Source organism: Triticum urartu, chromosome 4 (assembly GCF_003073215.2).
Source record: "Triticum urartu cultivar G1812 chromosome 4, Tu2.1, whole genome shotgun sequence".
In the NCBI taxonomy this organism is placed as follows: Eukaryota; Viridiplantae; Streptophyta; class Magnoliopsida; order Poales; family Poaceae; genus Triticum; species Triticum urartu.
Genome location: NC_053025.1, coordinates 469325919 through 469353635, shown reverse-complemented (window position 1 = coordinate 469353635; position 27717 = coordinate 469325919). Strand labels below are relative to the sequence as shown.

Here is a 27717-nt window from a genome sequence, read left to right as displayed (position 1 = left end):
AATGACACATATAATTAGGGCCTCTCACCAATTTGGAGCTTATTTGGGAAAAGTTGCCAATGCAACTTTTGTAAACCATAGAAATGAGCAGAAATAGACTTGTGTAGATCTAGTTGAGCATAACACTTCTCCTGGATGCACTACTTGGTGTAGTGGCCTCATTTGGTTATGTGAACATGCTCACAAAAGTTGGGGTTAAGGGGAGAAAGTTGGTAGTACAAACTTGCTCAAATTAGGTTCTGAACAGAAAGGGTTATGGGGCATTTTGGTGGACCAAAATGACCTTGATTGAAGTGAGGCTTTGCAAGATCATCACAATAAGCATTTGTGACTTCCTGGATTTTTCTTGGATTTTTATGGAAATATTTCCTGCAGAAATATTTCAAATCCTTGAAATGGGTAGAAATGGTTTGGGAGGTTTTGTCCAATATTTTGAACATGACCATGTGTTGAAACTCTTATATATGGGAAATATATGCCCACTGAGTTTCCCTGATTTTTGTCAAATATTTTTAAAATAATAAAATAATTTTTCCCTATTAAAGACCATTTCTGGCCTTTAGAAAAAGCTTTTAAATAAAATAGGAAAATAACTTTTAAAATTATATTTTTGGGGTTTATGGGAATCCTATATCTAATAGGTTTCAAATATACCTTTTGAAATATTTTTCATACCCCAAATCAGGTACTTGCAGTGCAAACCTCAATCCAGGGGTATTTGGAAAACTAATTTTTGAAAATACTATTTGGCCAAATTATTTTTGTAAGAAAATACTATATTGTACTATACACATGGCATGATCATTGGGCAGAAGTTTGGGGCAAGGAGATGAAGTACAGAAGGTGGAGTAGTTGACTTTAAAGAGCACCTGAAAAATCACAGAGAGAAAACCAACTCCAAAATAAAAGCCAAATAATGCAAAAGTTTTTGTTGGCCCAACTTTTCTTGCTTTATTAATGCAAATGACATGTTACAAAATGCAGGGTGTGACAATATCCTTGTTTGTTCCTTGTGGGACTAACCCGTGTAGGTATTGAAAGTGCAACTCACTCCAAAGGATAGCTCCAAATGATCTACATCAACATAGAGCATCCACATCTTCAACACCTACATGAAGTCATCATCGACAAAACCCAAGGTTAGTTCATCCCTCTTAGGGGGGATCTCACATCTAGGGGGAGCTTTACTCTAACAATTGAGTTAAAGCAACTCTAATGGTGTGAACACAACAACGCTTTATGTAAAAGTGGTAACCCCACTTGTGCTTAAACGATGAGTATGACCTATGATCAAATGTTCTCATTTGACTCCTAAGTCAATATACTCATATAGAGATGACCTAGTCATCGCCAATTGCTTGATAGATGCTAGAATTGTTTGTGCATGCTTTGCCACATATTTCATTTGTCATTTTATTGTGTGAGCATGTTGGTTGCATAATTTACTCATTCGAGGACATCCACTTGTTGTTTTGATTGATTGGTTTCCTTTTCTTTTGGCCAAGTGGATGGACAAGAATGTCTAAGAACCTTCCCTAGCTATCTATGCTTTTCTCGTCACAAACTCTATTCATGCTACATCACAAAATTTAATCAAGTCAGATTCGAACCACTCTGTGTGAGGAGCACTCGGAGTCCCCGATTCGTCATAGACTTAAACTTCCAAAACTTCTTTGTGCGTTTCGGTCTGACCGATTCACCCATTTCGGTCATACCGAGATCACTAAGTAGATCTAGGTTTTCAATCTCGGTGCAACCGATTTGAACTTTTTGGTCACACCGAGTTGCAGCAACTGCTTGTAGTTATGCATCTCGGTGCCACCGAGTTGTTCCACTCGGTCACACCGACAGGGTCGGGCTATATATACCTACGGGCCAAAATTTTGGAAATTTTCTCCGAACTCTTTCGCCCGCGCTTAGCCCGCTCTGCCTCCAGGGTCTCCGGATCGTCCTCCTCATCGCCAGTTGCCTCATGCCGCTGGTCTCTGCCGCCGTCAACGGGAATCATCCCCACCGTTGCCGCCGTAGCGAGTTCATTGTCGAACTAGGGTATGAACTTGATCACTGTGCTATCCTTATCTGATTCCTAGCACATTGTGTTTGCCATGAATCTTGCCATGATTGAAACTATCTTATCCAGTCAAAACACTCCGTAGTTTAGTCATGAATTGAAAATTTAGGGTTAGGTTTCCGCCGAAACCATCTCGGACCGACCGAGTTGATGAAATTGGTTCCACCGATTTGGCTCAGGCCATTGCACATGTGATTCTCGGTCTGACTGAGAATTGCAAATTAGTGTGACCGAGTTCAGCACTTTGTGAAACCCTAGCAGTCTCGGTGCCACCGAACTGTGACTCGGTCTGACCGAGTTCACTAGTTTAGGTTCCAAAAGCTGCTTCGGTATCACCGAGTTTGCAAATCGGTAGATCCGAAATGCTTTCTGTGGAAAACTAAAACTAAGTTTTTAATTCATTCTTTTGCAAAAAAACTCTGTATTTTGTGATGCTCATCCACTCTACCTCATCTATAATCTATTCACAGGGTCAGTGGTCAGAGATTGCAATATGTCTGATCAAAGTGACAGCCAGAACAAGTCAGAGGAGCAGGTTCACTTGAGTGAGGGCACTAGTCACTCTAGCAGCTCAGATGATGGCAGCAGGAGCACACCAAGCAATCTGCCAAAGGCTGCCACCAGGGACAGAAAGAAGAAAACTTCTGAATCTAAGGATGAAGACTATGTGGCAGTTGAGGATGAGGCCACTTCCAAAAAGAAAGTGGTTAAGAAGGAATATAGCACTGCTGCTGCCACTAAGCCTGGTATGAAGACCAAAGTACCTGCAAAGAGAATTCCCATGTCTAAAGCCAGAGCCTCTACTCAAGTACCTTTGGAATCTGAACCCAAAGAGGGTGCTACAGAAGGGAAGAAGAGGAAAGAAAGGGTCAAGAAGACCACTGCCAGAGTGCTTGGGAGATCCTCAATCATGAGAGACTCTGAAGAGGAAGAGGAAGAAGATGCTGCACCAGCACCTAAGGCACAGAAACTTATGGGAGATGCCATAAGGTCAGGGGCTGCTTCATCTAAGCCCAAAGAAGCTTCTAAGCCAGCTACTCCAAAACCCAAAACTGCGCCAAAGAGTAGTACCAGGAACATTCCAGCTGCAGAGAAGAACAAGGCCCCAATGCCTGAAGCTGCAATGGAAGAAGAAGATGATTCTGTTGTCTTGAGGAAATTGAAGCCAAAAATTCCAGATCACAATGATGCTCATCCAGTTGTAGAGAACATGAAGATCAGGAAGGACTCAGGTCTAAGGCTATGGAGAGAGTCTGATCCATATGCCACCAGGAGAAGGACTGTTGTGGACTACAGGTTCCATACAAAGGAACAACATTACTTCTATGAGACCATCTTGCTTGACAAGAAGCCCATAGTGTGTGACATGAGATGGGTCGATTGGACATTCATTGAGGAAAATGAGGATCACTTCCCTGGTGTATATGACAGCTTCAAGGCTTGTGGAGTTGATGAGTTTGTGGCTCAAAAGCTCACAAAATGGAATGATGAGCTCATCATGCAGTTCTACTCCACAACTCACTTCTACCCAGATGGAAGGATTGTCTGGATGTCTGAAGGCACTAGGTACCAGTCAACGGTTGTTGAATGGGCGAAATTGATCAATGCTCCAGAAGAGAGTGAAGATGACTTGGATGTCTATGCCAAGAAGAAGAAGGATCACAACACCATGGCACACATGTACAAAGAGATCCCAGATGCTGCTCTTGAGACACACAAGTTTGGATCAGTACATTACCTTCTGTCAGGCTTGCCAACAATCAACTGGATCCTCAGGCACACTCTCTTGCCAAAGTCAGGTGATCACAAGATGATCAGAGGTCACTCCATCAACTTGTTGCACATTTTTGATGTTCCACAGAAGTTCAAGGTCATGAGCCTAATTGTGGAAACCATAAAGAGGACAGATGTAGATCAAAAGAGGAGTTGTGGGTATGCCCCACAGATCTAGGAGTTGATTAACTCCAAGATGGGCACTGGCACATATCTGTTGGACAAGGAGCGCCTGCCCATCTATCCAGACTTTGAGGACAACCAAGTGGTCATGAATGAGGATGAACCATCTTCTGTGCACGTTCAAGCAAAGAGGGAGAAGGCAAAGGCTGAGAAAGCTACCAATATGCCAACCATGGAAGAGGCATCTCAGTATCTTCTGAAGACCAAGCAAGATCAGCTCAGCTACTTGATTGCATCCACTCTAAGGATTGAGAAAGGGATGGCCACCCTGACTCAAAACTAGGAGAGCTTGGAAAGGATCATAGAGCAGAAGTTCTATGACATGGATGTGAAGGTAACTAAGATCCAGTCTGTTGTGGAGCAACTTCAGGATGATATGTAGGAGAGGAAGGGCAAGACAACCACTGATGCATTTGCCAGAGTGCCTAGAGCTCAGAGGTCTGCTGCAGTGCCTGTTCCAGACACCAGAGCCACTTCATCTGCACCAGCTACAGCTTCAGTGCCACCAGCTCCAGCACCTACTCCATCAGCTCCATCTACATCAACTGAAGCCTTCGTTCTTGGAGTTATCCGGACACCACCACCTGAAGACCAAGCCTGAGAGACAATTTAGTGCTATGCATTTTCTAGGAAATTTTTGGTAACTTGTTGCCAAAGGGGGAGAAAAATTTATAGATCATAGGCTTCGAGAGAGAGTGTTGCTTTTTATTCTCTCTTGCTTTGGTGGTTGAACTTTATTTGCTTGATTGAGATACTTTGTGTCTCTGTGATACTTGGATGATCATGTGTGTTTGATCATATGCTACCTTAATGCTTGTTGGATGACATTATCATTTTATCCCTATATGACCATTCACTTTGCTTGGTGATGAGTGCATGCATTTAATTATTATCATTTTGAGCGCTCCACCAAGATGTATGTGAAATGGAAGAGTAACCCATGAGCCTAATTCTCTATGCATTTGCAGTCCAAAGCAAATCATAAACTATGCACAAATTTAGGGGGAGCTCTTGCTTTTCACATACTTCTCAAAGCGACAATGTTTTTCACTCTTATTATCATTCGTCGAAGCTTTGATCTATATGTTGTCATCAATTACAAAAAAGGGGGAGATTGAAAGTGCAACTATCCCTAGGTGGTTTTGGTAATTCCTAACAACATATACTCATTGAGCTAATGCTATTCCAAGATTAATATTTCAGGAAAAGCTCAATGAATGGCATGGATGAGGAAAGTGGACGCCTCAAAATACTAAGGACAAAAGGATTGGTTCAAGCTCAAAGCTCAAGACTCTACATTTTATATTTTAGTGATCCAAGATCACATTGAGTCTATAGGAAAACCCAATACTATCAAGGAGGGATGAGGTGTTGCTTGATGAGGTTCTTGCTTCATAGTGCTTAGTGATATGCTCCAAAACCCTCAACTACCTTCCCACATCCACATATGACCTAAACCAAAAGTCAAACTTGGCCCCACCGATTCTTTCTATCCGGCGCCACCGAGTTCAGATGTCATAGCCACTGCCACAAACCCTAGGCAAATCGGTCTCACCGATAGGGATCTCGGTCACACCGAGATGGGGTTGTAATCTCTCTGTTTCCCTTCATAACGTTTCGGTCCTACCGAGATGAGTGATCGGTCCCACCGAGATTGCAATGTAAACTCTCTGTTTCCCTTTTGTAACGTTTCGGTCCCACCGAAATGAGCGATCGGTCCCACCGAGTTTACCTGACCAACTCTCTGGTTAGCTTATTACCAAAATCGGTCCCACCGAGTTTGTGTAATCGGTCACACCGAGATTACGTTATGCCCTAACCCTAACCATATCGGTCCTACCGAGTTGCATCTCAGTCCCACCGAAAATCCTAACGGTCACTAGGTTTGCTAAATCGGTCTGACCGAGTTTCTCAATTCGGTCTCACCGAGATTGGTAAATTGTGTGTAACGGTTAGTTTTTGTGTGGAGGCTATATATATACCCCTCCACCCACTCTTCATTCATGGAGAGAGCCATCAGAACATACCTACACTTCCAATACACATTTTCTGAGAGAGAACCACCTACTCATGTGTTAAGGCCAAGATATTCCATTCCCACCATGTGAATCTTGATCTCTAGCCTTCCCCAAGTTGCTTTCCACTCAAATCTTCTTTCCACCAAATCCATATCCTTTGAGAGAGAGTTGAGTGTTGGGGAGTGTCGGTGTCAAAACCGGCGGATCTCGGGTAGGGGGTCCCGAACTGTGCATCTAGGCCGGATGGTAACAGGAGGCAGGGAACACGATGTTTTACCCAGGTTCGGGCCCTCTTGATGGAGGTAAAACCCTACATCCTGCTTGATTAATATTGATGATATGGGTAGTACAAGAGTAGATCTACCACGAGATCAAGGAGGCTAAACCCTAGAAGCTAGCCTATGGTATGATTGTTGTATATGGAGTTGATTGCCTACGGACTACAACCCTCCGATTTATATAGACACCGGATAGGGTTAGGGTTACATAAAGTCGGTTACAATGATAGGAGATCTTGAATATCCGCATCGCCAGGAATGCCTTCCATGCCAAGGAAAGTCCCATCCGGACACGGGACAAAGTCTTCAATCTTGTATCTTCATAGTCCAGGAGTCCGGCTGAAGGTATAGTCCAGCTACCCGAACACCCCCTAATCCAGGACTCCCTCAGTAGCCCCTGAACCAGGCTTCAATGACGACGAGTCCGGCGCACAAATTGTCTTCGGCATTGCAAGGCGGGTTCCTCCTCCAAGTCCTTCATAGAAGATTGTAAACACCAAGAGTAGTGTCCGGCTCTACAAAATAAGCTTCCACATATTGCCATAGAGAGAATAATATTAACACAAATCAAATCTGCTGACGTATTCCGCAGTGCGTCATCACACTACAGCCAAGTCCTTCACTCGAATCATTTTCACTTTTCCACCTCAGCGTGTTTTGCGAGGCGGTTTCCTTGGCACGTCTTGTCAAAGCAGAGACCGTGTGCCCCCCTTTTTATGGGATTCTCATCAATACGGACGTGGGTAACCCAATCGTGCCCGTTAGCATGTTTTCTCGATTAAAGGCGAGTCCCAAATGGTTACGGGGAGGGCTCCTGGTATTCAACCTCTTATAAAGAGACCAGGGCCTTACTCCTTTTCTCCAATCCCAAAACAAGTTCGCCCGTCGCCTCGAGTTCCAACACCCTAGGCTCCAGATTCCGGGCGCCTCAGACCTTCGACAATGTCCGGTTCCGACCTTCAAGGCCGATGGATGCCCTCCTCCGTCACGGAGGAGGACGTGCTAAAGTTGAGAGAGGCTAAGTTCTTGACCGCTGAAATTTCGCATAGGTTGCCTGCTCAAAGGCAGGCTATCCCCAGTCCCCAGCCCGGTGAGAGCGTAGTGTTCGTGTCTCACTTCCTTCAGGGGTTAGGCTTCCCGATGGACCCCTTTGTGAGGGGACTGCTGTTTTATTACGGGCTGGAATTCCATGACTTAGCTCCGGAGTCCATCCTCCATATCTCCTCGTTTATCGTTGTATGCGAAGCGTTCCTCCGTGTTACCCCTCACTTCGGATTATGGCTCAAGACTTTCAAAGTGGAGCCGAAGATGATCAAGGGACGGCACGCAGAGTGCGGAGGCGCTGTTATAAGCAAAAATGCTGATGCTCCATGGCCCGAGGGCTCTTTTCAAGAGGAGCTAGGCTTGTGGCAACGAGAGTGGTTTTATATCACCGCTTCCCGGAGCACCAAGTGGGTGGCGCTTCCTGCCTTTCGCTCGGGTCCCCCACCACGGCTAGCGTCATGGGTTAACAGGGGGTTAGATTGGGGTTTGCCCAAAGACGTGCCCCTGTTACAGGGCCGAATTAAGGATCTCTTGGAAGGAGACCTCAGCTTGGTCAAGGTGACGCAGGTCATGCTGATTCGCCGAATATTGCCTAGCAAACATCGCCCCCTTCGCCTGTGGGAGTTTAATCCATAGGGACCGCGAGCTCTCCAAAACTTTATGGGTGCAACGCCCGCGGAGATGTATAGACTGTTCTTGGGATCACAGGAGATGTGTCCGGATTTAACCGAGGACGCAGGCCTAAGCTGCAATCGCCTGGATACTCAAGTAAGCAACCTTGTGCCCGGACCTTCTATCCGTATAATTGTCATAAAATTGCCCCTAAAAGAGCCGTCCTTTTAAACAGGAGTGGATAGCAAAGGCAAAGCTGATCAGGTGTCCGGCTCCCCTCCCTGAAACCAGCCGGATCCTGTGCTGGTCAGGATGCTGGAGATAATGCCTTTGGAGGGGGAGGACAAGGAAGCTATGGCCTCCTCGAAGGAGGCTGCTCCGAAGGGAGGAACCGACAATTCCTCTCCTAAGGGGAAGAAGAGAGCCGCCTCTGACGACCCGGAAACCATGGCCTCGAAACGGGGGAGAAAATCCTCGTCAGAGGGTCCGACGCCGGGGAGTTCCTCGGCCAGACTACACCCTCAAGGGGATCAGCCCTCCAGCGAGCCGTAAGCGGAGAAAAGATTTTCCTTTTGAGGGATGAGGGAAGTCCTTGATTTATATCTGAGAAGATTAACCAAACCTTTATCTTGTAGCTTGGACCTCAGCCCTTCTCAGCAGAGCTCGTCTTCGGGGGATCTCCTTCCGGAGATGATGGAGAGCGGGACGCCTCCCTCTGCCATGCCGCCTAGCGAGGCGAGCAACCCTGAGGTGTCGTCGTGGAGGGTTTCTCCAAATCCGGCAGGGGCGGAAGGTGGCTATGCGGCCCCCCGAGGTTCTCCGCGTCCGGCCTTCGAAAGAGGTCATGGGACGAGCCCAGCACCGTCTGGTGCTCGGCCGGAGGAGCTAAAGATTCTGCTGGGGCGAGCTTCTATCTCAGAGAAGCATCGCGCATTGATGGGCACGGTGATTGAAAGGATTTCATCCGTAGAGAGCGGATTGTATGAGGCCGTCAAAAGTTTACTGACGGGTTTCGAGGTACATTAGATAATGTATACTTTTGTCAGTTGCGCATGAGTAAGATGCGCCCTGTGTAGATAGTAGCCCCTGAGACTCGGCACGTCGTCAAGAAATGACGGCACGCGGAGGATCATAATCCCAGGTCTAAGATGTCGCCTTTGAATGTAGGCGGCAGGGTGTCCGGAATCGAGCCAAACTGACGATTTTGCCGAACTAAAGCGGCAACTGGACATGGCAGATGCCGACATCACGCTTGTCAATAAGCGGCTTGATGAGGCTCAAGGTATGTAATTCCTCGAGCGGCATCAGGTAAGAACAGTTTTATGCCTGTGTCTTACGATGTGTATGCTTGACGCAGATGGTGCGGCCACCGTGGAGAGTCTTAGGGCAAAACTTGCCCGAGCTAAAGAATAAGCCAGCGAAAGTGATGCGGCCACCAGGAAAGCCCTTGAAGAGCTGAGAGCCGAACAGGCTGCTAATTGCCGAAGCAAGGAAGAGATGGCCGAGATGGCCGAAAAGTTAAAAAGCACTACAGACCGTTGTAGGCTTCTTGAAAAAGAAGACTAGGCGAAACAAACGGACTTAAAGAAGGCCGTTGCCAATGCCAAGGACGCGCGCTCTGCGATGAGAGCTACGAAGGAGGAGCTGCGTCAGGCCGAATAGATTGCGGCTGGAAAGCCCTTTATGCTGCGAAGGAAATTTTGTGATCCAAAGTTTGCTCCGTTGGACCGGATGTGGAGTGTGGAGGATACCTATCTGGACTTGGCAGCGAGTGCTGCTGATGCGACCGAACACTTCTGAGATCAGAAAGATCGCGAAGTGGAAAAGCTTTTCTGGTCGCAGTTTCACAATCCAGAGCGTCCACTGGCAGTGGATGGTCGTCTGGCTCAATGGGCCGAACTGAATAGGTTGTCTGGACTCGCCATGAAGTACGTCATGGGTCACCTGTGGCCAGGGAGATCGGAGCCGAAGAGTTATTTCAGCTTGGTGCAGCAATTCCTTGACGCGGTGCCGCGTATAAATGCAATGAAGAGGTCAGCATGCATAGAGGGCGCTAGGATGGCTCTTGCCCGTGTTAAGACATACTGGGCAGAGATGGAGACCACCATTGTTGCATCCCGAGATTCGGACAAAAGCCGAGTACCCTCCAAGCACTATTTTCAAGAAGTTCTTGAAGGCGCTCGTGTAATAGAGACGCAGTGCCCGAAAGATGCTATGTTATGATAGCATATGTAATTATAAAGTAGTATTTTGATAAACTGTAGTGGACTTTTTTATACTTGTGCCTCCAAGTATTGGGAACACCTCCTGTGCGGCCGTTTTAAGATATATATATATATATATAGAATCTGAAAGATGGCAGTCGTTGGCTTCAGCCCCCACGCACATAGTGCGGGGGTGCTCGCAGAAGACGCATTTTCACACTTAACCCAACGTCTTGGTCCTACAAAGGAGGTGATAGCGCAGCAGGCCAGGCAACCGGACTATAATGCTTTAACACTTTCACTTAGCCATAGGAGTTTGACAGTGAGACTATTTAGGTAGCCCCTTGGTGGCAACTGCGCTCGTCCGAGTTCGGGGCGCGTATGTGCCTGACCGGGAAGCGGCCCTTCATTAAAGCGGAGGAATCCGATAGATTCCGATAGGTCATCGAGTGGCTGACCAGTCTCACGCTACATCATGACAGTCAGTTTTCGGCTTTCTCTACTGAGGTGCTCGCCCGGGCGAACCGGGGCACAATCGCAGTAGTTCTCCTGGTGCTACCTTAGCCGATAGAGCGGAACGTAAGGTAGCCAAACTCAGGAGCCGGGCAACCCAACATTTGACCAAAGACATGATTCGAAGCTGATGCATATAATGCCAAAACTCGCGACGCCGAACACTCCCTAAGGTGTTCGGTCTTTATGAGTGCGGGCGAAACAACACTCTTTATTAAAAAAGCCCCTAGTGTCCAGGTACGTGCAAAAATTCTGATGTGGCCACATGCCAAGACGCCAGCCTCCTCCTTGGTTATATCAGAAAGAAAAATCCAGGGGATGTGTAGCAACAAGAGACAGTAAAAAAGGTTTACGCAGGGTCTTAATCTAAAAAGAATCCTTTAGGACGGGTCCCTACTGCACGTCTACGCCTGTGTCTCCGTTGTGCCGTATCCTGGACGGGCGCCGCACGATGTTCATCTGTAAAAGAGAGGAACTGGGTTGAAAACGGGTCGTGCCGAAAAAGTTTAAAATAAGCAAAATATAAAGTAAGATATATAAGATTGAGCTTTATTGTCTCTTATTGTATATGCGTGGAGCCCCTAGTGCGGGGGTATATGGCTTCTAGGCCTGCATCAATGATGATTTTGCACCGAACTCGTCTATCCGCGTTCGTGGTCTTGAATGACCTATTTTGAAGTTTTTTTTTTTGGCCAGTGAGGCCATTTTGCTGTGGGGCTGTCAAAGCAGCCGCACAGTCCTCCGCTTGGGGAGGCGCACTTTAGTGCTTCCCCTTCAAAGAGATGATGCCTCATGGACCGGGCATCTTAAGCGTAAGAGATGCATAATGCGGTATTGCGTTAAAGCGAGCGAAAGCTTCGCGTCCCAGTAGTGCTTGATAGCGACTTGAGAACGGGACGATATGGAAGGTCAGCTTTTCGCGGCGGAGGTTATCGGTAGAGCAGAATATGACTTCGAGCCGGAGAAGACCCATACAATGGGTGTCCGGACCAGGTATTACCCCTTGAAAGGAGGTTTTGCTGCGGCGGATTCTTGCTGGGTTTATCCCATGTGCTGGATTGTATCCTGATATATCAGGTTTAGTCCACTGCCGTCGTCCATAAGGACATTTGAAAACTGGAGTCCGCCAATTATTGGATCGAGTATCAAGGCAGTCCAGCCTACATTCTTGATATTCCTAGAATAATCTAGTTGATCGAAGATGATCGGTTTTGACAACCAGTGGCAGGACCCTTTGGGGATGGGCCGTGTGGTGCGTACCTTTACGGGCGCCGCACGTTTTGTTATGTGAAGTGAGTTCACTATTTTTACTTCTTGTGGGAAGTTCTTTTGTTTCCTAGTGCTCTGCTTTTGGAGTTCGTCCTCGTCTTCGCTTGGTGTGTCGAGCCCCTTGTGTTCGGCATTGAGTCTGCCGGATTGTTTGAAAACCCAACAGTCTCTGTGGGTATGGTTAGCAGGCTTCCCGGGAGTACTGTGTATCTGACATATCCTGTCTAGGATTTTATTTAGGTTGGATTGATCGTCCCTGTTATCCTGGGGGGGCGATTTTTCCTGATTTTGTCGTGAGCCTTTGAATCCGGCATTGACTGCCGTGCTCTTCGCGCTTTTGTCCTTAGTCCAGCGACGGTCCTTGTTGCATCGTGGTTTTCCGTTTCCATCCCTAGTTTCGGATGTACTTGGGTCGCTGGGGCTGCACCTTGCCAACCAGCTGTCCTCCCCTGCACAAAAGCGGGTCATGAGGCTTGTTAATGCGGCCATTGTTCTTGGCTTTTCTTGGCCGAGGTGTCTGGCGAGCCATTCGTCTCGGACGTTATGCCTGAAAGCTGCTAAGGCTTCGGCGTCCGGACAGTCGACTATCTGATTCTTTTTAGTGAGGAATCTATTCCAGAACTGCCGAGCTGATTCTCCGGGTTGTTGAGTTATGTGACTAAGATCGTCTGCATCCGGAGGGCGGACATAGGTCCCTTGAAAGTTTGCTCGGAAAGCATCCTCGAGCTCTTCCCAGCTTCCAATTGTGTTTTCGGGAAGGCTTTTAAGCCAATGCCGGGCTGGCCCTTTAAGCTTAAGGGGTAGATATTTTATGGCGTGGAGATCATCTCCTCTAGCCATGTGTATGTGGAGGATATAATCCTCGATCCAAACTCCAGGGTCTGTTGTTCCATCATATGCCTCTATGTTTACGGGTTTGAATCCCTCTGGGAATTCATAGTCCAGGACCTCATCGGTGAAACATAGGGGGTGTGCGGCGCCCCTGTATTTGGGTGTGCCGGATTCTGATGATGGCTTCATAGCGTTGCTTACGAGAGCTTGCTTTCTTGGCCCATAAATGGACCTGACTGGGCCATGATGCGAATCCTTAAGTGGGTCGCATGCCGATTTAGGTGCGGCGCCACTTGCCGCTTTATGGGGTCGTCTATCCGACCGTGTGGCTTTTTCATTTTTTGAATGCGAGGGCTCTAGGGCCTCTTCGTCGAATTCAGGCAGTAGCTTTCTTTTCGGATAGCTTTTAGTGCGGCGACTGTCGCCGTACTTATCTGTGGTATTGATTACTTTGCTCCATCTAATCTGGAGTGCATCTTCCGCTGTTTTTAGCTTCCGCTCCTGCTTTTTTAGGCTGCGTGCAGTTGCAACGAGCCTCTCGTGGAGATTCTTCTGCTCCATAGGTTTATTCAGCGTGAGGTCGTCCGGAATGCCGTTTTCGCCGGAGGAGGGATGTTCGGTTTCTCTATCCGTGTTGCCCTGTTCGGACGGTTGCTCTAGGGCCTGCTCGTCGCCTACCGGCTCGTCCTGCTCTATGGCTGGGTTTTTGTCGAGGCGGGGCTTGGGTCGGCGTTTACGCCGACGCTTTGATTGCTTTTCGGGGGGTCGATCTCCCGTCCTATCCCCTTTTTCCTCGTTGTCGCTTCCTTTAGGGGTATCCACCATGTACACATCGTGAGATGAGGTGGCTGTCCAATGCCCTATGGGCGTTGGTTCGTCAGTATCTCCTGCATCGTCATCCATGCTGTCGATGTCTCCGGAGTCGAAGTTGAGCACGTCATTTAAATTGTCGACAGTGGCTACCAAGTGGGTGGTGGGTGGGCTTTGAATTTCTTCAGCGGCCGTATCCCATCCTCGCTGACCGTAGTTCGGCCAGGGCTCTCCTGATAAGGAGAGAGACTTGAGAGAGTTCAGGATATCGCCACAAGGCGAGTGCTGAAAGATGTCTGCGGCGGTGAACTCCATTATCGGCGCCCAATCTGATTCGATCGGCAGGGGCGCGGGGGTTCGGAGTTCGGAAAGGAGTCCGGATCCTCGGAGTCACGGATCATGCAGAGTGCGGGGCTAGCGTTTGGCTCGATCGCCTTTGAGATCGAAGCCCCCGAGGTGACGTCCAACCGCTCATCCTCGATTGGCGCAATAGGCTCCGAGTTAGGGGTCGGAACCGATGTGTGTGCGGCCTCCAGGACACTATCCGGAGGCAGAGCTAGATCATGCCCCTCGAGATAGTGCGGCGCGCTTGGCCGTGGCTCGAACCCGTCGAAGATCAAGTCTCCGCAGGTGTCAGCCATGTAGTTTAAGCTTCCAAACCTGACGTGATGGCCAGGGGCGTAGCTTTCGATCTGCTCCAGGTGGCCGAGCGAATTGGCCCGCAGAGCGAAGCCGCCGAAGACGAAGATCTGTCCGGGGAGAAAAGTCTCACCTTGGACCGTATCGTTGTTGATGATCAAAGGAGCCATCGGACCTAAAGGCGACGACACAGAGGAACTCTCAATGAAAGCACCAATGTCGGTGTCAAAACCGGCAGATCTCGGGTAGGGGGTCCCGAACTGTGCGTCTAGGCCGGATGGTAACAGGAGGCAGGGAACACGATGTTTTACCCAGGTTCGGGCCCTCTTGATGGAGGTAAAACCCTACGTCCTGCTTGATTAATATTGATGATATGGGTAGTACAAGAGTAGATCTACCACGAGATCAAGGAGGCTAAACCCTAGAAGCTAGCCTATGGTATGATTGTTGTATATGGAGTTGATTGCCTACGGACTACAACCCTCCGGTTTATATAGACACCGGATAGGGTTAGGGTTACATAAAGTCGGTTACAATGGTAGGAGATCTTGAATATCCGCATTTCCAGGCTTGCCTTCCACGCCAAGGAAAGTCCCATCCGGACACGGGACGAAGTCTTCAATCTTGTATCTTCGTAGTCCAGGAGTCCGGCTGAAGGTATAGTCCGGCTACCCGAACACCCCCTAATCCAGGACTCCCTCAGGGAGACTATCATTTGAAGCACAAGAGCAAGGAGTTCATCATCAACACACCATTTGTTACTTCTTGGAGAGTGGTGTCTCCTAGATTGGCTAGGTGTCACTTGGGAGCCTCCGACAAAGATTGTGGAGTTGAACCAAGGAGTTTGTAAGGGCAAGGAGATCGCCTACTTCGTGAAGATCTACCGATAGTGAGGCAAGTCCTTCATGGGCGATGGCCACGATGGGATAGACAAGGTTGCTTCTTCGTGGACCCTTCGTGGGTGGAGCCCTCCGTGGACTCGCGCAACCGTTACCCTTCGTGGGTTGAAGTCTCCATCAATGTGGATGTACGATAGCACCACCTATTGGAACCACGACAAAAACATCTGTGTCTCCAATTGCGTTTGAATTCTCCAAACCCTTCCCCTTACATTCTTGCAAGTTGCATGCTTTACTTTCCGCTGCTCATAGACTCTTAGCATGCTTGCTTGAATTGTGTTAAGATTGCTTGACTTGTGCTAAGATAGCTAAAATCTGCCAAAGACTAAAATTGGGAAAAGGATAGATTTTTAATTGGTCAAGTAGTCTAATCACCCCCCCTCTAGAAATACTTTCGATCCTACACAAGCTACACTACTCCATAATTACAACCAGAGGCATGAATGGATAGATCATAACCATATCCTCAAAACATCCTTACTGAACTACATCAAAATATGCATGGATCTACTTGAGGAAACAAGACAACATAGCAACATAATGTAACAGGAAAAGACAGTAGAAAAACTAAGTGTCTGAAATCAGCAACATCATGTGGCCTACTTTGCATGCTTGTGATAGTCACCATAGAGCTCATAAAAATACAAGGCTTGCACCTCTGTAAAGATGGCATGAAGGTGCTCCTAAAACATGTAGACATGATGCTCAAAGGATGCACACATAAAATTCTATGAAAATGACAAATCAGCAAGTTATGATGGATTCCAGCAGACAACATCATATAGCATTTTTGCAACGAAGATTAAGGCATCAATATGGACAGTAACATGCATGAAAATGACACCAGCATGAAGAGCATCACGAGACGAACATTTCGATATATCATATGCGCAAATCGGAGCTATGGGCACGGAGATATGGCCTGACAAACATGTGCACATGAAATTGCAAAACTGGGGACTTAGAAGGAATTTCGACCTCAAGGGGAAAATTCAACGGCGGCGCAGGGGATTGGGCCGAGCTCTGGCGAGATCGGATGGAGGGGCTCCGGCGTGGGGGCTGGCCGGCGATCGATGGGGAAGGCGGATCCGGCGAGGGCGCGAGCTGCGGAGCCCGCACGACGGTGGATCTGGACGACGGAGGCGACGGGCTCCGACGGGAGGCGAGCTTGGGCGCGGCGGCGGTGCTCCGGCGGCGGCGCGTGACGGCACGGGTGGCGAAGGGCGGCGGACGGCGACGAAGGCGGCGGCGCGGGGACGCGGGAGGCGGGCGAGCGGGCGTCGGCGGACGCGGGCCGGGAGGGCCGGCAGAGATGGGGGTCAGCGGAGCGCCACATGTCAGTTCCTAATTCACGGAGGGACGGCGGCGGACGCGTCCGGCGCCGGGCGGACATGTCCGGTGCGTGGAGGAAGGGGAAGGATCTAGGGTTTGCCCGAATTTCGGAGGGGAGACCTTTTTATAGGTAGATGGAGTTAGGAGTGTCCAAATGAGGTGCGGTTTTCGCCCACACGATCGTGATCCAACGACAGAGAGCATGGAGGGGGTTTAGATGGGCTAGTGGACTATTTTGGAGGGGTGTTGGGCTGCAATGAGAGAGGGGTTTTTGTGGTTACCCAGTTAATCGTTGGGGCATCAAACGACCTCGAAATGGAACGAAATTTGACAGGCGGCCTACCGGTGATGTACCAAGGCCACTCAACAAATCTCGGCCCATTTCGAGAACGTTTTTCTCCCGCTCACGAAACGAGATTTGAGAGGTGCAACAGGTGCATGTGTGAGTGTCGGATTCCGAAATGGACAATGGAGAAAATGACCGGATGCATGAGACGAACGCGAATGCAAATGAGATGCACATGATGACATGAAATGAAATGCATGACATGCAAAAAATGCAAAACGAGGACAAAACCCAACCACAGAGGATATAACATATCACATAGCCGGAAATGTCAAGAATTGGAGTTACAATTATGGAATGTTACATCCGGGGCGTTACAGAAGGTTTGTCTAGTTTGCTGCAATATGAAGAAGCTGGTGGCATTGAGGGAATTAAAGTATGCAAGAATGCACCGTCGGTATCACACCTTTTATTTGCTGACAATTCTTTGATACTCATGAGCGTTGATGTTTCAGATGCACCTTCCTTACATCAAGTTCTGGATATCTGTTGTCAAAACTCGGGTCAGCTGGTTAGTTTGGCAAAGTCATGTGTTTTTTTCAGTCCTAATACCAATGCAAACTCAAGATCTAAGGTAAGCCAACAACTTCATACTGATACTGAAGCACTTTCTGATAAATACCTAGGCCTTCTGGCTATGGTAGGAGCAGAACGTAGTGATTGCTTCAAATATTGTATTGAGAGGATTAAACAGAGAATGCAAGGTCGGATGGAAAAGCAATTACCTGTTGGAGGTAAAGAGATTATGTTAAAGGTTGTCGCATAGGCTATCCTTGTATTTTTTTTATGTTTTATTATCTTAACCAAAGGTATTTGCAACGAAATCGCATATATTATTGCCAATTTGTGGTGCGGAGATGATGAGGAAACAATTATGCATTGGTATTCTTGGTGAAAATTTTGGTACCCAAAAAGTGAAGGAGGTATGGGGTTTAGAGACATATATTCTTTTAATCTTGCAATGCTAGCTAAGCAATGGTGAAGACTTATTACAACTCCTAAATCACTTTGTACCTGAGCTCGAAAGGCCAAATACTTCCCACATGGAAGTCTCTTGCAAGTCTCTTTAAAAAAGGAATCTTTATTTACTTGGCAGAGCATCATGAAAGGACTTGATGTTTTCAAAAAAGGGCTATATCTGGAGAGTGGGCAATGGGAATGATATAAATATTTGGACGGACCCATGGATCCCTTCTAGTCCGAATAGGATGGTGATTACCCATAGAGATCAAATAGTGCTATCTGTTATGGCAGACCTTATTGATCCAAACACAGGTCTATGGGATGAAGATCTAATTAATGTGATATTTGATCCAGTGGATGCACGTAGCATTATGCAAATCCCACTAAGCCTTCATGCCTTTGATGATTTTATTGCATGGCACCCTGATAGGAGGGGTAAAATTTATGTTAGGACGGCCTACAGAGTTCAATGGTTACGTAAGTTTGGGGCATATGCAAACACCATCGCGCTTCCAGGAGGATCTACTACTCTGGAAATATGAAATACTCTTATGGAAATTATTAATCCCACATAAAGTTTCTATATTTTGCAAGTGCTTATTACATGGAAATCTGCCTCTAAAAGGTATACTTGTGAATACGCATATTGGATTAAGTGGACCATGCCCAATCTGCCATCAGAATTCTAAAGATATTCGACATCTCTTTTTTAAATGCATACAGTCACAAGAGTTTTGGAACCAGCTAGGATTGACTGGCTCCATTCATAGTGCAGCCAATGTCGACCCCTCAGTCATCATGGAATACATTCTTTCTATTGAGAATACCCCTTTACCGCTAATGCCTTCACTTGAAGTGAAACAAGTGATAGTGGTGGAATGTTGGTATCTATGGTGGACCCGCCGCCGTATAACTCATAATGAGATTCCCCCCCCCCCTGATAAGATGGCCTATGTACGTTCTAGCTATCATGAGCAATTACCATAAAGCTTCAATGAAAATTATTCAAACAAATGAGCCAAAGTGGTTGAAGCCAGATCCAAAATTCATTAAGCTCAATGTTGATGAGACTTTCGTTGTTGAGGAAGGAGTGGGAGCTATGGCAGCTATCATTAGAGATGATAAAGGTACCTTCCTTGCAACTCAATGTAAAATTTCCTTATGCAACCGATGTGATGACTACTGAGGCAATGGCGAAGAGAGATGGACTGAGTTTGGCAAACAATCTGGATTTCAGCGCGTGGAAGCGGATTCCGATTCCCTAAGTGTGATCAACTTTTGCTCTAGACAAAATACTTGGTGGGATGCTATGGCAGCAATTTTTGCGAAATGCGTGGACATTAGTACCTGTCGAGAAGGTCAGATTTAAGCATTGTTTTCGTTCAACTAATCAAACGACGCATGTGCTATCTAATTCTAGTTATTGTAATAAAGTGTCTATTAGTTGGAGCTAACTTTAGTTATTATAGTAAAGTTTCTATTAGTTAGATTGTCGAGCCTCTAGAGTGTCTGGTGAGAAGCTCGTAGATGATGTATCTCTGTTTAGTTTCTTTAGGGGGGAAACTAAATTTTATTGATCAAATACCACTTGAAGTGGGATGCAATAAGGATCGTGGGGTTGAAACCAAACATGGCATCCCTCATCCATAGAGTTGAAAAACTTAGCTAAACTATCTGCTTCTTTATTTGTCGTTCGTTCTTCAAAGGTAAATTTGCAGTTAAAATTGGCTCCTTGCTGCTTGGTCTCCCTTACAATGCTATCATTGTTGCTCCTTGTGCCTTCATGTATCTCCTTGATAATTTGCTTCGCGTTCAACGCAAGCCTTATTTGCCTTTTTTAAAATAAATAAAAATCTTTATAAACGCCTTGCATTGTACAAGGCCTTACGGGCTAGGAGAGGAGAAGGCCCATCAAAGTTTCAGCTGACCCGAGATTCTGTACTTAGATGTGGCCAACCATGATTGTAATGACACACCAATTTTCTTGTTATTTTTAAGCTCCCAATTTTCTCTCGAACAAACACTTGAGACGCCAAAGTACCTTTCTACACCCAGGAGAAATGCTCATGGTGTAACAGTAAAAAAAATCCTGAATTTTATTGGTGACATACTTTCACAAATGTTTGTTGTGCATGCAAAAATTCACCACGAAATCACATAGGTGAAAGTCGTGCCAAAACAACAAAATCATAGCTCCAAAATGCTTTTGTAAGTAACATGTTCAAGGCATCGTTTTTTTTTACCACGTCTTCCACCAATGTGATTACGCGGTGAATTTTTGCATGCACAACAAACATTTGTGAAAGCATGCCAAAAAATCAGAATATTTTGAATTCTTCTTTCTATTTATTTTTTATTTTACAGTTCAAACCAGGAGCAAAATGCTCCTGGATGTAGAAACTCCACATCCCCGCCTACAATTTCCATTTTGCAACGTCCGGCAGCTTTCAAGGCCCCGTGCATGCACCGGAGCCACGCATCGACCACCGAAAGTTATCCAAAACCAGCGGCAAACCAGGAGGGGAGTCAAGCAAGCAGCCGCGCGACCATGAAGTGCTGGTGCACACATGCGCCCAAGGGAGCAATGGCGACGCCGCTCTCCAGCCCCTTCTCCGTCACCACCCTCCGGGCCCCGCTCTGGCACGGCCGCCTCCACGCACCGCCGCTGCCTCCCCTCCGCGCAAGCTCCGGCGATGACGCCGCCGGGCCGGAGACGCCGGCCCCGGTCGCCACCGCCCCCGCCGCCGACGAGGAGTTCGAGAAGCGCGTGCTGCAGCTGAAGTCCCGCGTCGGTCCCAAGAAGCGGGGCAGCGCCGGGGCGCGCAAGAGGAAGGCCGCCGCCGAGTCCAACGCCGTCACGCTGCCGCCGGTGCCGCTGCGGGAGCCACGGTCGGCGCTTGGCCTGCCCGTGGAGTTCGGCTTCACCGCCTACAGCGAGCGGCTCAACGGCCTGCTGGCCACGGTGGGCCTCACCGCGCTGCTACTGGTGGAGCTCGGCTCCGGCAAGTCGCTGGTCAAGTACCACCAGGCGCCCACGCTGTTCCTGCAGGTGTACACGATCGTCGCGGCGGGCACCGTGTACGTCAAGTACGAGAAGGAGCGGATCAGCGTCTGGCCGGCGCCGGCGCCGCCCAAGGCGCCGACGAGCGGCGAATAAGCTACTGGCTCTTCTTGGTTGATTTTGGTCTCGTCCGTAGGATGCTTCCATTTTGTAATTTATTTACAACCTCCTATAAGTTGCCGAGCAGTGCTGTAAAAACTGAAATTGCCTAACCACGCGAGTTCAAAAAAATATGTTTTCTTACAATCGCCTGACCTTTTTCTTACCCCACTTCCACACTCGTTTTCTTTTACTACGTGAGATGAGATTGAATTTCTTTCGTGGATGGAAGTTCCCCACTGTGTTGAGAAGAAACTCTGTTGAGGCTGCCGTGTGTAGCTGTTGAGGTTATTTTTGGGGCATTGCTACCGAGATGTGATGATGTGTGCTTGCACTTGTAGATTTTCTCTCTCGGATCGTCTTAAACAGCAGAATTTCCACGAAATGGACAAACAAGGAGCCAAACAAACGCTGCCGTTGGTCCTCGTCCGTGACTGCGTTTGCTACGCGGACCATATTCTGCCCAACGCAGGGGACATGAATGATGGTGTGTGTCTGCGTAGTCTACTCTCATCCACAGCTCAACCACGCCATCCAAAGAGCTGGGCATAATTTCCACGGCCTGGCCCGCGCCAAACAGGCGACCAGCCAATGGCACGTCGTATGGCGAGCAGCGCAACCAATGATACGCATCGTCGCAACACAGTTTTTCCACATGGACAGATCACAGGTGGACTTGACTATAACGCACAAGACGGGCATCCATCATGAGCTGCTGCTTACTTTTCCACTGCACCATTAGAAAAAAGGGCAATGCCGAACACACCGCGGACTTTTATTCGATGCAAATTGCCCGGTGGCGGTGGTGCAGGTCACACCCATTAATAAACAGTAGGTAAAAAGTCTTGTCCAAAGACAGCAACAAGTCCTAATTAAACCACATCCAAACCGGGTGGGTATGCGGTACCGTATCCCATCTGCTTTTCCGGACCAACAACTAGGCAAACTATAGTGAAGACAAGTCGCTTTAATACAGGGCGCCCTACCAATACCGTGCAGCAAGTAGGTAAGGCCCGGATAGATAGATAAAGACACTTCTGCAAGTAGCTTCAGGCCATCTCTCGTTTAGTTTGAAGATTTGGCAAAAACTGTCCTCCATGTTGACATGCTAGCTTCAGCTTATGCCAACCAGGATCGAAAGATGCAGCCAGCCGATGACAATCATCTCATCAGTGTAACATGTGTATCACTGTAGATGTTATTAATGCTGCAGCATATCTCCTGAGAAAGAACGCAACAAACAAACCAATGTAGGAAGAGGGGGGGTGTGGTCAGCAAACACTTCTTGATTTGGCTAACAGAAGCGACGACGGCTGAATCAAAATGCCACTATGTATTAGTCGGTAGAAGATTCAGATGCATTCATCCATCCCTTGCTAGGTCAGTACCTCCTCTTCTTCGATCTACTGTCATTCGGGTTGCCGTCACGGCACCCCTGAGGGCCACGGTACCTGAAGCCGTCTTCCTGCTCGCCCCTTGCTCGGTGCTCCATTCTGTTCCTGAAGCCACGGCCATCAGGCTCCCGTGGACCGCCATCACCATCGGCGAAGTCGATGTCGCCATCGCCGTGGTGGTATGAGAGCATCTCCTCGTCGCCGCCCATGGGGCTCCGTTCCAAGGATCGACGATACCCTCTCCTCTCCCCAAACCTCCTTCTCTCTGTAAGCTCAGCCTCTGCATGTAGCTCGGCTAGTTGAGCGGGATGTAAAGGTGGCTCAAAGGTCTCACCTTCCACACCTTGATGCATGCCACACCGCTTCATGTTCCTTTGCATACCTCTCTCGTCATGTCCTACTCGGTCGAATGGAGAACCACGGCGTCGTATGTGGCGTTGATGAGGTAAGTATGGTCTGTCACTTCTGTTTAGTGGTGGTGATCTGTGCATGGTTTCAGGGGACCGTCCCCGGTGGAAATGCACGGGGGCGCCCCTTCTTTGACCAGGTGAATGACTCCTGTCCCTGTGGATAAATGCATGATCACCTAGAGTGTGCTGTGAATGAGGATGGGGCATGAAAAACCTCTGTTCCATCATGTCATCTGGGACATCATCCATCTGCCCGTGATCCAACAGCCTAGGGTCCATAATCTCTCTCCTAGAAAATCTGTCATGCTCCATTTCTCTCATGAGGCAGCCAGGCATCTGATGCAGTGGTGAACGCAGCCGCCTATGCTGAGTTCGGTGCAAGTGCCCGTAGTCATTTTCATGTGGCCTCCTTCTGCCAACAATAGGTTCATCTTCGAAGTCAATTTCAGACTCATCGCTCATTCTTGGACCCCTGAAGTTCCTTGGATAGCCATGATATCCACCACCACGACCACGATAACGTGGGTCTATCCTCCGTTGATTGTTCATGTCTCTGCCACCATGGAACTCTCTATTGTTCTCTCGCTCAGACTGCATGAACCTCTCCCATCTTTCATTCCTGTAAAGAAAAATAAAGAGGACAACCTTCTGTAACAAGAGTCAAGGATAAAACCAACAAATATAAATACGCACAGGGCAAAGCAAGCCATGCTACATGCAACATGACTGCGAAAACAAAAGAATGACAAGGATCATACCTATTAACATAAGCATTTGCCACATCTCGCCAATGCGACCCATTAACCTGTCCATCTTTTTCATTCTGTACAGAAGATGTCATGCAAGAGTCAGGTTTGGATTTTTCGTGTTCTGATCTTTCACCTGTCGATTTTACCTCTGTAGATTCATTATGTAGTTGACTGGTCGAAGCTCCGTCAACAAGTGAATCTTCACCCAAAACTGGATCGTTTGGCTGTAAATTAGAGCCTCTAGCAATCTCTTCCTTTTCTGTCCCATGCTCACTCTTTACAGCAGCAATTTTTGTATTGTCCTCGCTACAATTAGCAGCTTGTTTACCATCAGGAGACTGACTCCTTTCAGATTTTATCACTGGGATTCTACACTTCTCGACAGTGTTATCAGATGTCTTGGGAGATTGCCTCGTAGAATCTATTTTATGGGAACCTGAAGCTCCCAAAATAGGTGATCTTGTAAGATCTGCTGAACTGGCACCTGCGGAAATCTTAACATCTTCCATGGTAATGTCAGTATTAGTCAGTGGGGAATTCTTATCAGATGTCAACAATTGTTTGTCTTTGGCTTTCCCATTAACAGAAACCTCACTTTCATGCTCCTCCTCACCTGAATGGGTGGCAATGACATCTGGCGTATTAACACGCTTCACATCATCAGTGCCCTGAATGTGAACCTTATTTGTCACGGACAAACAGTCATGATGCATATTACTATCACCTTCTTTCCGCGGCTCTGTGATTAAGTTATTAACCTCAGTAATTTGACTATTACCCAATGACTCAACACGAGGCTTATTGGTAGTAGGCAGCTGTGAAACAGCATTATCACCATCCTCTGAAAAGTCCATTGAAGCACTTCCTTGGGACATACCATCAAGTACAGCACGGTGCAGAGAATTGAAAACCAGAGGTTCAGCTGTAGGGTTGGAGGAACTTCGGGATACATCACAAGGCTTCCGGGCCACATTTTTGTGAGCATGAATCTGATTAACTGCTGGTTTACAATCAATAGTAGCTTTAACAGGATTACAGCTTGCAGGTCCCGAAGCAGAAATGGTGGGTTGACTAGCTGGTTCACATAATCCAGCAACAGGGCTGGCAACATTACCTTCCAAATGCAGTGATTTAGCAATTAATGACTCAGACTGACCACTTACTGTTGCAATCACAGGGCTTGGGATGGCAGTTGTCACTTCTTCACGCTTGATAAATTTCTCAGTGCAAGCAACACCACACAACTTGTCAGTTTGTGCAGGAACACTATCAGTCACTACCTCCAATCCATTGCGGACACCACTACCATTTGGAAACTTTCCAGAGTACAAATCAAAGCCAGCTTTACCACACACTTGGTTTAGGTTGCCAGTTTTTTCAAATTCAGCACTACTGCTAGCCTGTCCAACACTTTGTTGGACGAACAGAGGTGGCTTTTCTACATTTTTCTGGATATGTCGCCGTGTAGGTTCTCCAGGCTCTTTCTTCACCAAATTACTGGGCATTATCTCCACATTTCCAGAAACTGATTGTGGCATGGTGGTGTGAGGATTTACATTACACGCCATAGGTTTCGAAATCTTCTCAGCTGGTGATTTATCGGAGACTGGTGCAGGAACCTCCAGGCTGATCTTATTGGCTCTTTCAACAGGTTCAGACGTAAATATAGCATCAGGAACATTCAGACCCTTAGGCTCATCTGTGTGATTACCAGATAGAGAGAGGCTTAGCTCTGGATCAGGAGCAAGGCCTTTCCAGCTTATTCCAAGCTCTGGTCTGGTTGGTGGTTTAAGTTGCAAATCTAAGGTAACATCAGCTGCCACACTCTTATTAGGAAGTTGATATGCACTTGACGGTTTCAGAGTATTGTCAATATTTAGACTCAGCCGACTGCTTACTGAAGAAAAGGGTGCCACTGGGGGAACCTGTGCTTTCTGATGCTGAATTGTTGTATGATGGGGTATGTTAAAGCCAGCCTGCATTGTAGGCAAACCTTCAAGTTGATCAACTGGGTCCAGTGATACATTAAGATCTAAATTAGATAGTTTTCCCAAGCTAGCGTTAGAAGAAGATTCCATGCCACTTGTTGTTTGCACATCCTTGGGAGGTCTTGCTGAAGGAAATATAGAAAACCCCTGATCTAGTTTCTCTTTCTTGACAGGGGAATTAGAGTTGATTTTGACATTCTGACGAGACGCTAACTGTAAATCCAAAGTCAGAAACTTGTGACTCTGTGATCTGGCAACGGGAGCAGCACTCCCTAGTCTACCACTCTCTCCACGAGAGGGGATCTCGCTTGAGCCATTAAGTAGCACGCCTTTCTTCTCGTTCGTCGACGGAGTAAAAGATCTACTGGGAATATCCGATTTAGATCTATTCAAGACAGGCTCGTTGCTAAAGCCAGCCCCCAGAGCCGAGACGGACATCCCCGTCGGAGTAGATGGGGGCTTCATGGAGAGTGTCATTCCAGATGGAACTGATTTGTCGGATAAGAAAACCGGCCTTTTCTTAATGGGAACACCAGCAGCCGGCTCACCCAATCGCAGCCCAAGCGGATGACCGCAAACCTGCTCACAAAACATCGACGATTTATGTACATACAGAGATGGAAAGCCGCGTAACCAAGCAACCTAGAATTAACATTCAATGAGGAAACTGCAAGTACCTCGTCCTTCTTGGCTACCGACATCTTGCTGTGTGGTAGATAGGCAGACAATAACCTGTTTTCTCTGGTAGAAACTGAAGTCAGTCTCCCCCCAAAAAAGGCAGAAAACAACAGTAGGTACAGAAAGGCACAAGTAATGCATACCAACCGGGGATAGCCAGGCAGATGGTACGGTGGATCATACTACTAAGAAGCTGCTACTAGCATACAGGAGCAAAATCCCTTTGTCTATTTGCAACACCAAGGGTAAATTAATTGTTTAACTTCCAAGACACGACAAGTCTTTTTTCATGAGAACGAGTCAGAGAATTGGCTGAGCAGACGGACAAATCTGCAAGTGTTAAATGGTGGACCGACGGCATGGCAAATCTACCAGGTGTTAATGATGGACTCGATGGCATACTTACTGCAAATCTACCAGTATCATCCAAGAAGAAGTGGTAATTCCTTTATGAATACTACCGATTCATAAGACAGGATGAGCACATCCCAAGATAATACTGTTAATCATAACTAAATAAGCAATTTCACACTGGATACAAACTGTCGGCGGAAAAAGAGAGTAAAAGCGCAGCAGAATCCGGAGAACTGGGCTGCCACGCTACCGTGTTGCGCCCAAGAGGACTAACCGAAAACTCGGGCAATTCACACAGGCTTTTGCCGCTTGCGTGAGAGCGAAGCGCCCCCATTATACCACTAGGAGTTCACGAATCTCACCAAGGAGAAGAGAACTACCACAGCAATTAACCCGCAAAAGAAAACAGTCGAAGTAACCGCCGAGTCCCGGCGGAAGATCGATCTAGAAAGACGAATCCAATCTCACTCACAAACAACAAGGACATCTCATACCGCCGAAATAAGACGAGGAAAATATACTAGTACAAGCTTACTTCAAAGTTACCTGCTGATCACTCCGGAAGAGACGCCGCCGCTCAGTGCCGCGGCAACTAGCGGGCTGGAGAAGAAGTAGTAGTGGTAGTGGAAGAAGAGGAGGGTGCGTAGGCGAGGCGAGTGCGGCGGCGGGGCATTAAAAAGAGAGCGCGCAGCGTAGGCCGACGGCGACGGGGCACCCACTCAGCCTCAGGCCTCCGGAGACGAAGAAATGAAATCCCTGGTGGCTCGCTCCTCCGCACCAGTCCCTCTCCGAGACTCCAACCAATCTCATCTGACAGAGCGAGATCCCTTGCTTGCCTCTCCGCGCAACCAAGACGCAACCAACGCCGAATAATAATGATGGGTGGACTATACTAGCATTTCTTTCCGCCTTTGGTTTGTTTTTTATAACCCATATCTGGGGGCGCGGGGCGGGGCGTGGGCGGGGCGTGGGGCGTGCCTTCCGCGAAGTTCCCGGGCAGTCCCCGTCTGGACTCCGGTGACCTATCGTGCGGCCGTGGCGACCAGGAAGGGCGATCTGCGCCGTCCGTTGACCGGGCCAGGCCGACCTGGGCCGGGCAGTTCCTGCTGGTGGTTTATTTAGGGGGCCGCATTTTGTTGGTGGCACACGCGATCCATTTCCAAACGGCAGAGGCGGTTTGGGCTGGGTGGCGTAGGGTA

The 27717-nt window shown here is 47.8% G+C and overlaps 2 protein-coding genes across 5 annotated transcripts; one reads left to right on the top strand and one right to left on the bottom strand.

Annotated features, from left to right (window-relative positions):
- Positions 1–20234: 20234 nt before the first annotated feature.
- On the top strand, positions 20235–21092 carry LOC125552094. Its single transcript, XM_048715571.1, has one exon. The coding sequence runs from the start codon at positions 20247–20249 to the stop codon at positions 20940–20942; it is 696 nt and encodes a 231-aa protein (XP_048571528.1). The 5' UTR covers positions 20235–20246; the 3' UTR covers positions 20943–21092.
- A 607-nt stretch (positions 21093–21699) lies between these two features.
- LOC125552093 lies at positions 21700–27440 on the bottom strand. Of its 4 annotated transcripts, XM_048715570.1 has the most exons (5): positions 27065–27440; positions 26164–26227; positions 23645–26065; positions 23508–23572; positions 21700–23368 (listed from the first exon to the last, which is right to left on the bottom strand). In XM_048715570.1, the coding sequence occupies exons 2-5, from the start codon at positions 26185–26187 to the stop codon at positions 22327–22329; spliced, it is 3552 nt and encodes a 1183-aa protein (XP_048571527.1). In that variant the 5' UTR covers positions 26188–26227; positions 27065–27440; the 3' UTR covers positions 21700–22326. The 4 variants fall into 4 exon arrangements, with proteins under 4 accessions (XP_048571527.1, XP_048571526.1, XP_048571525.1 ...); XM_048715569.1 differs by having other exon boundaries at positions 23508–26065; positions 26164–26218; positions 27065–27436; XM_048715568.1 differs by having other exon boundaries at positions 23508–26065; positions 27065–27435.
- Between the last annotated feature and the right edge of the window lie 277 nt (positions 27441–27717).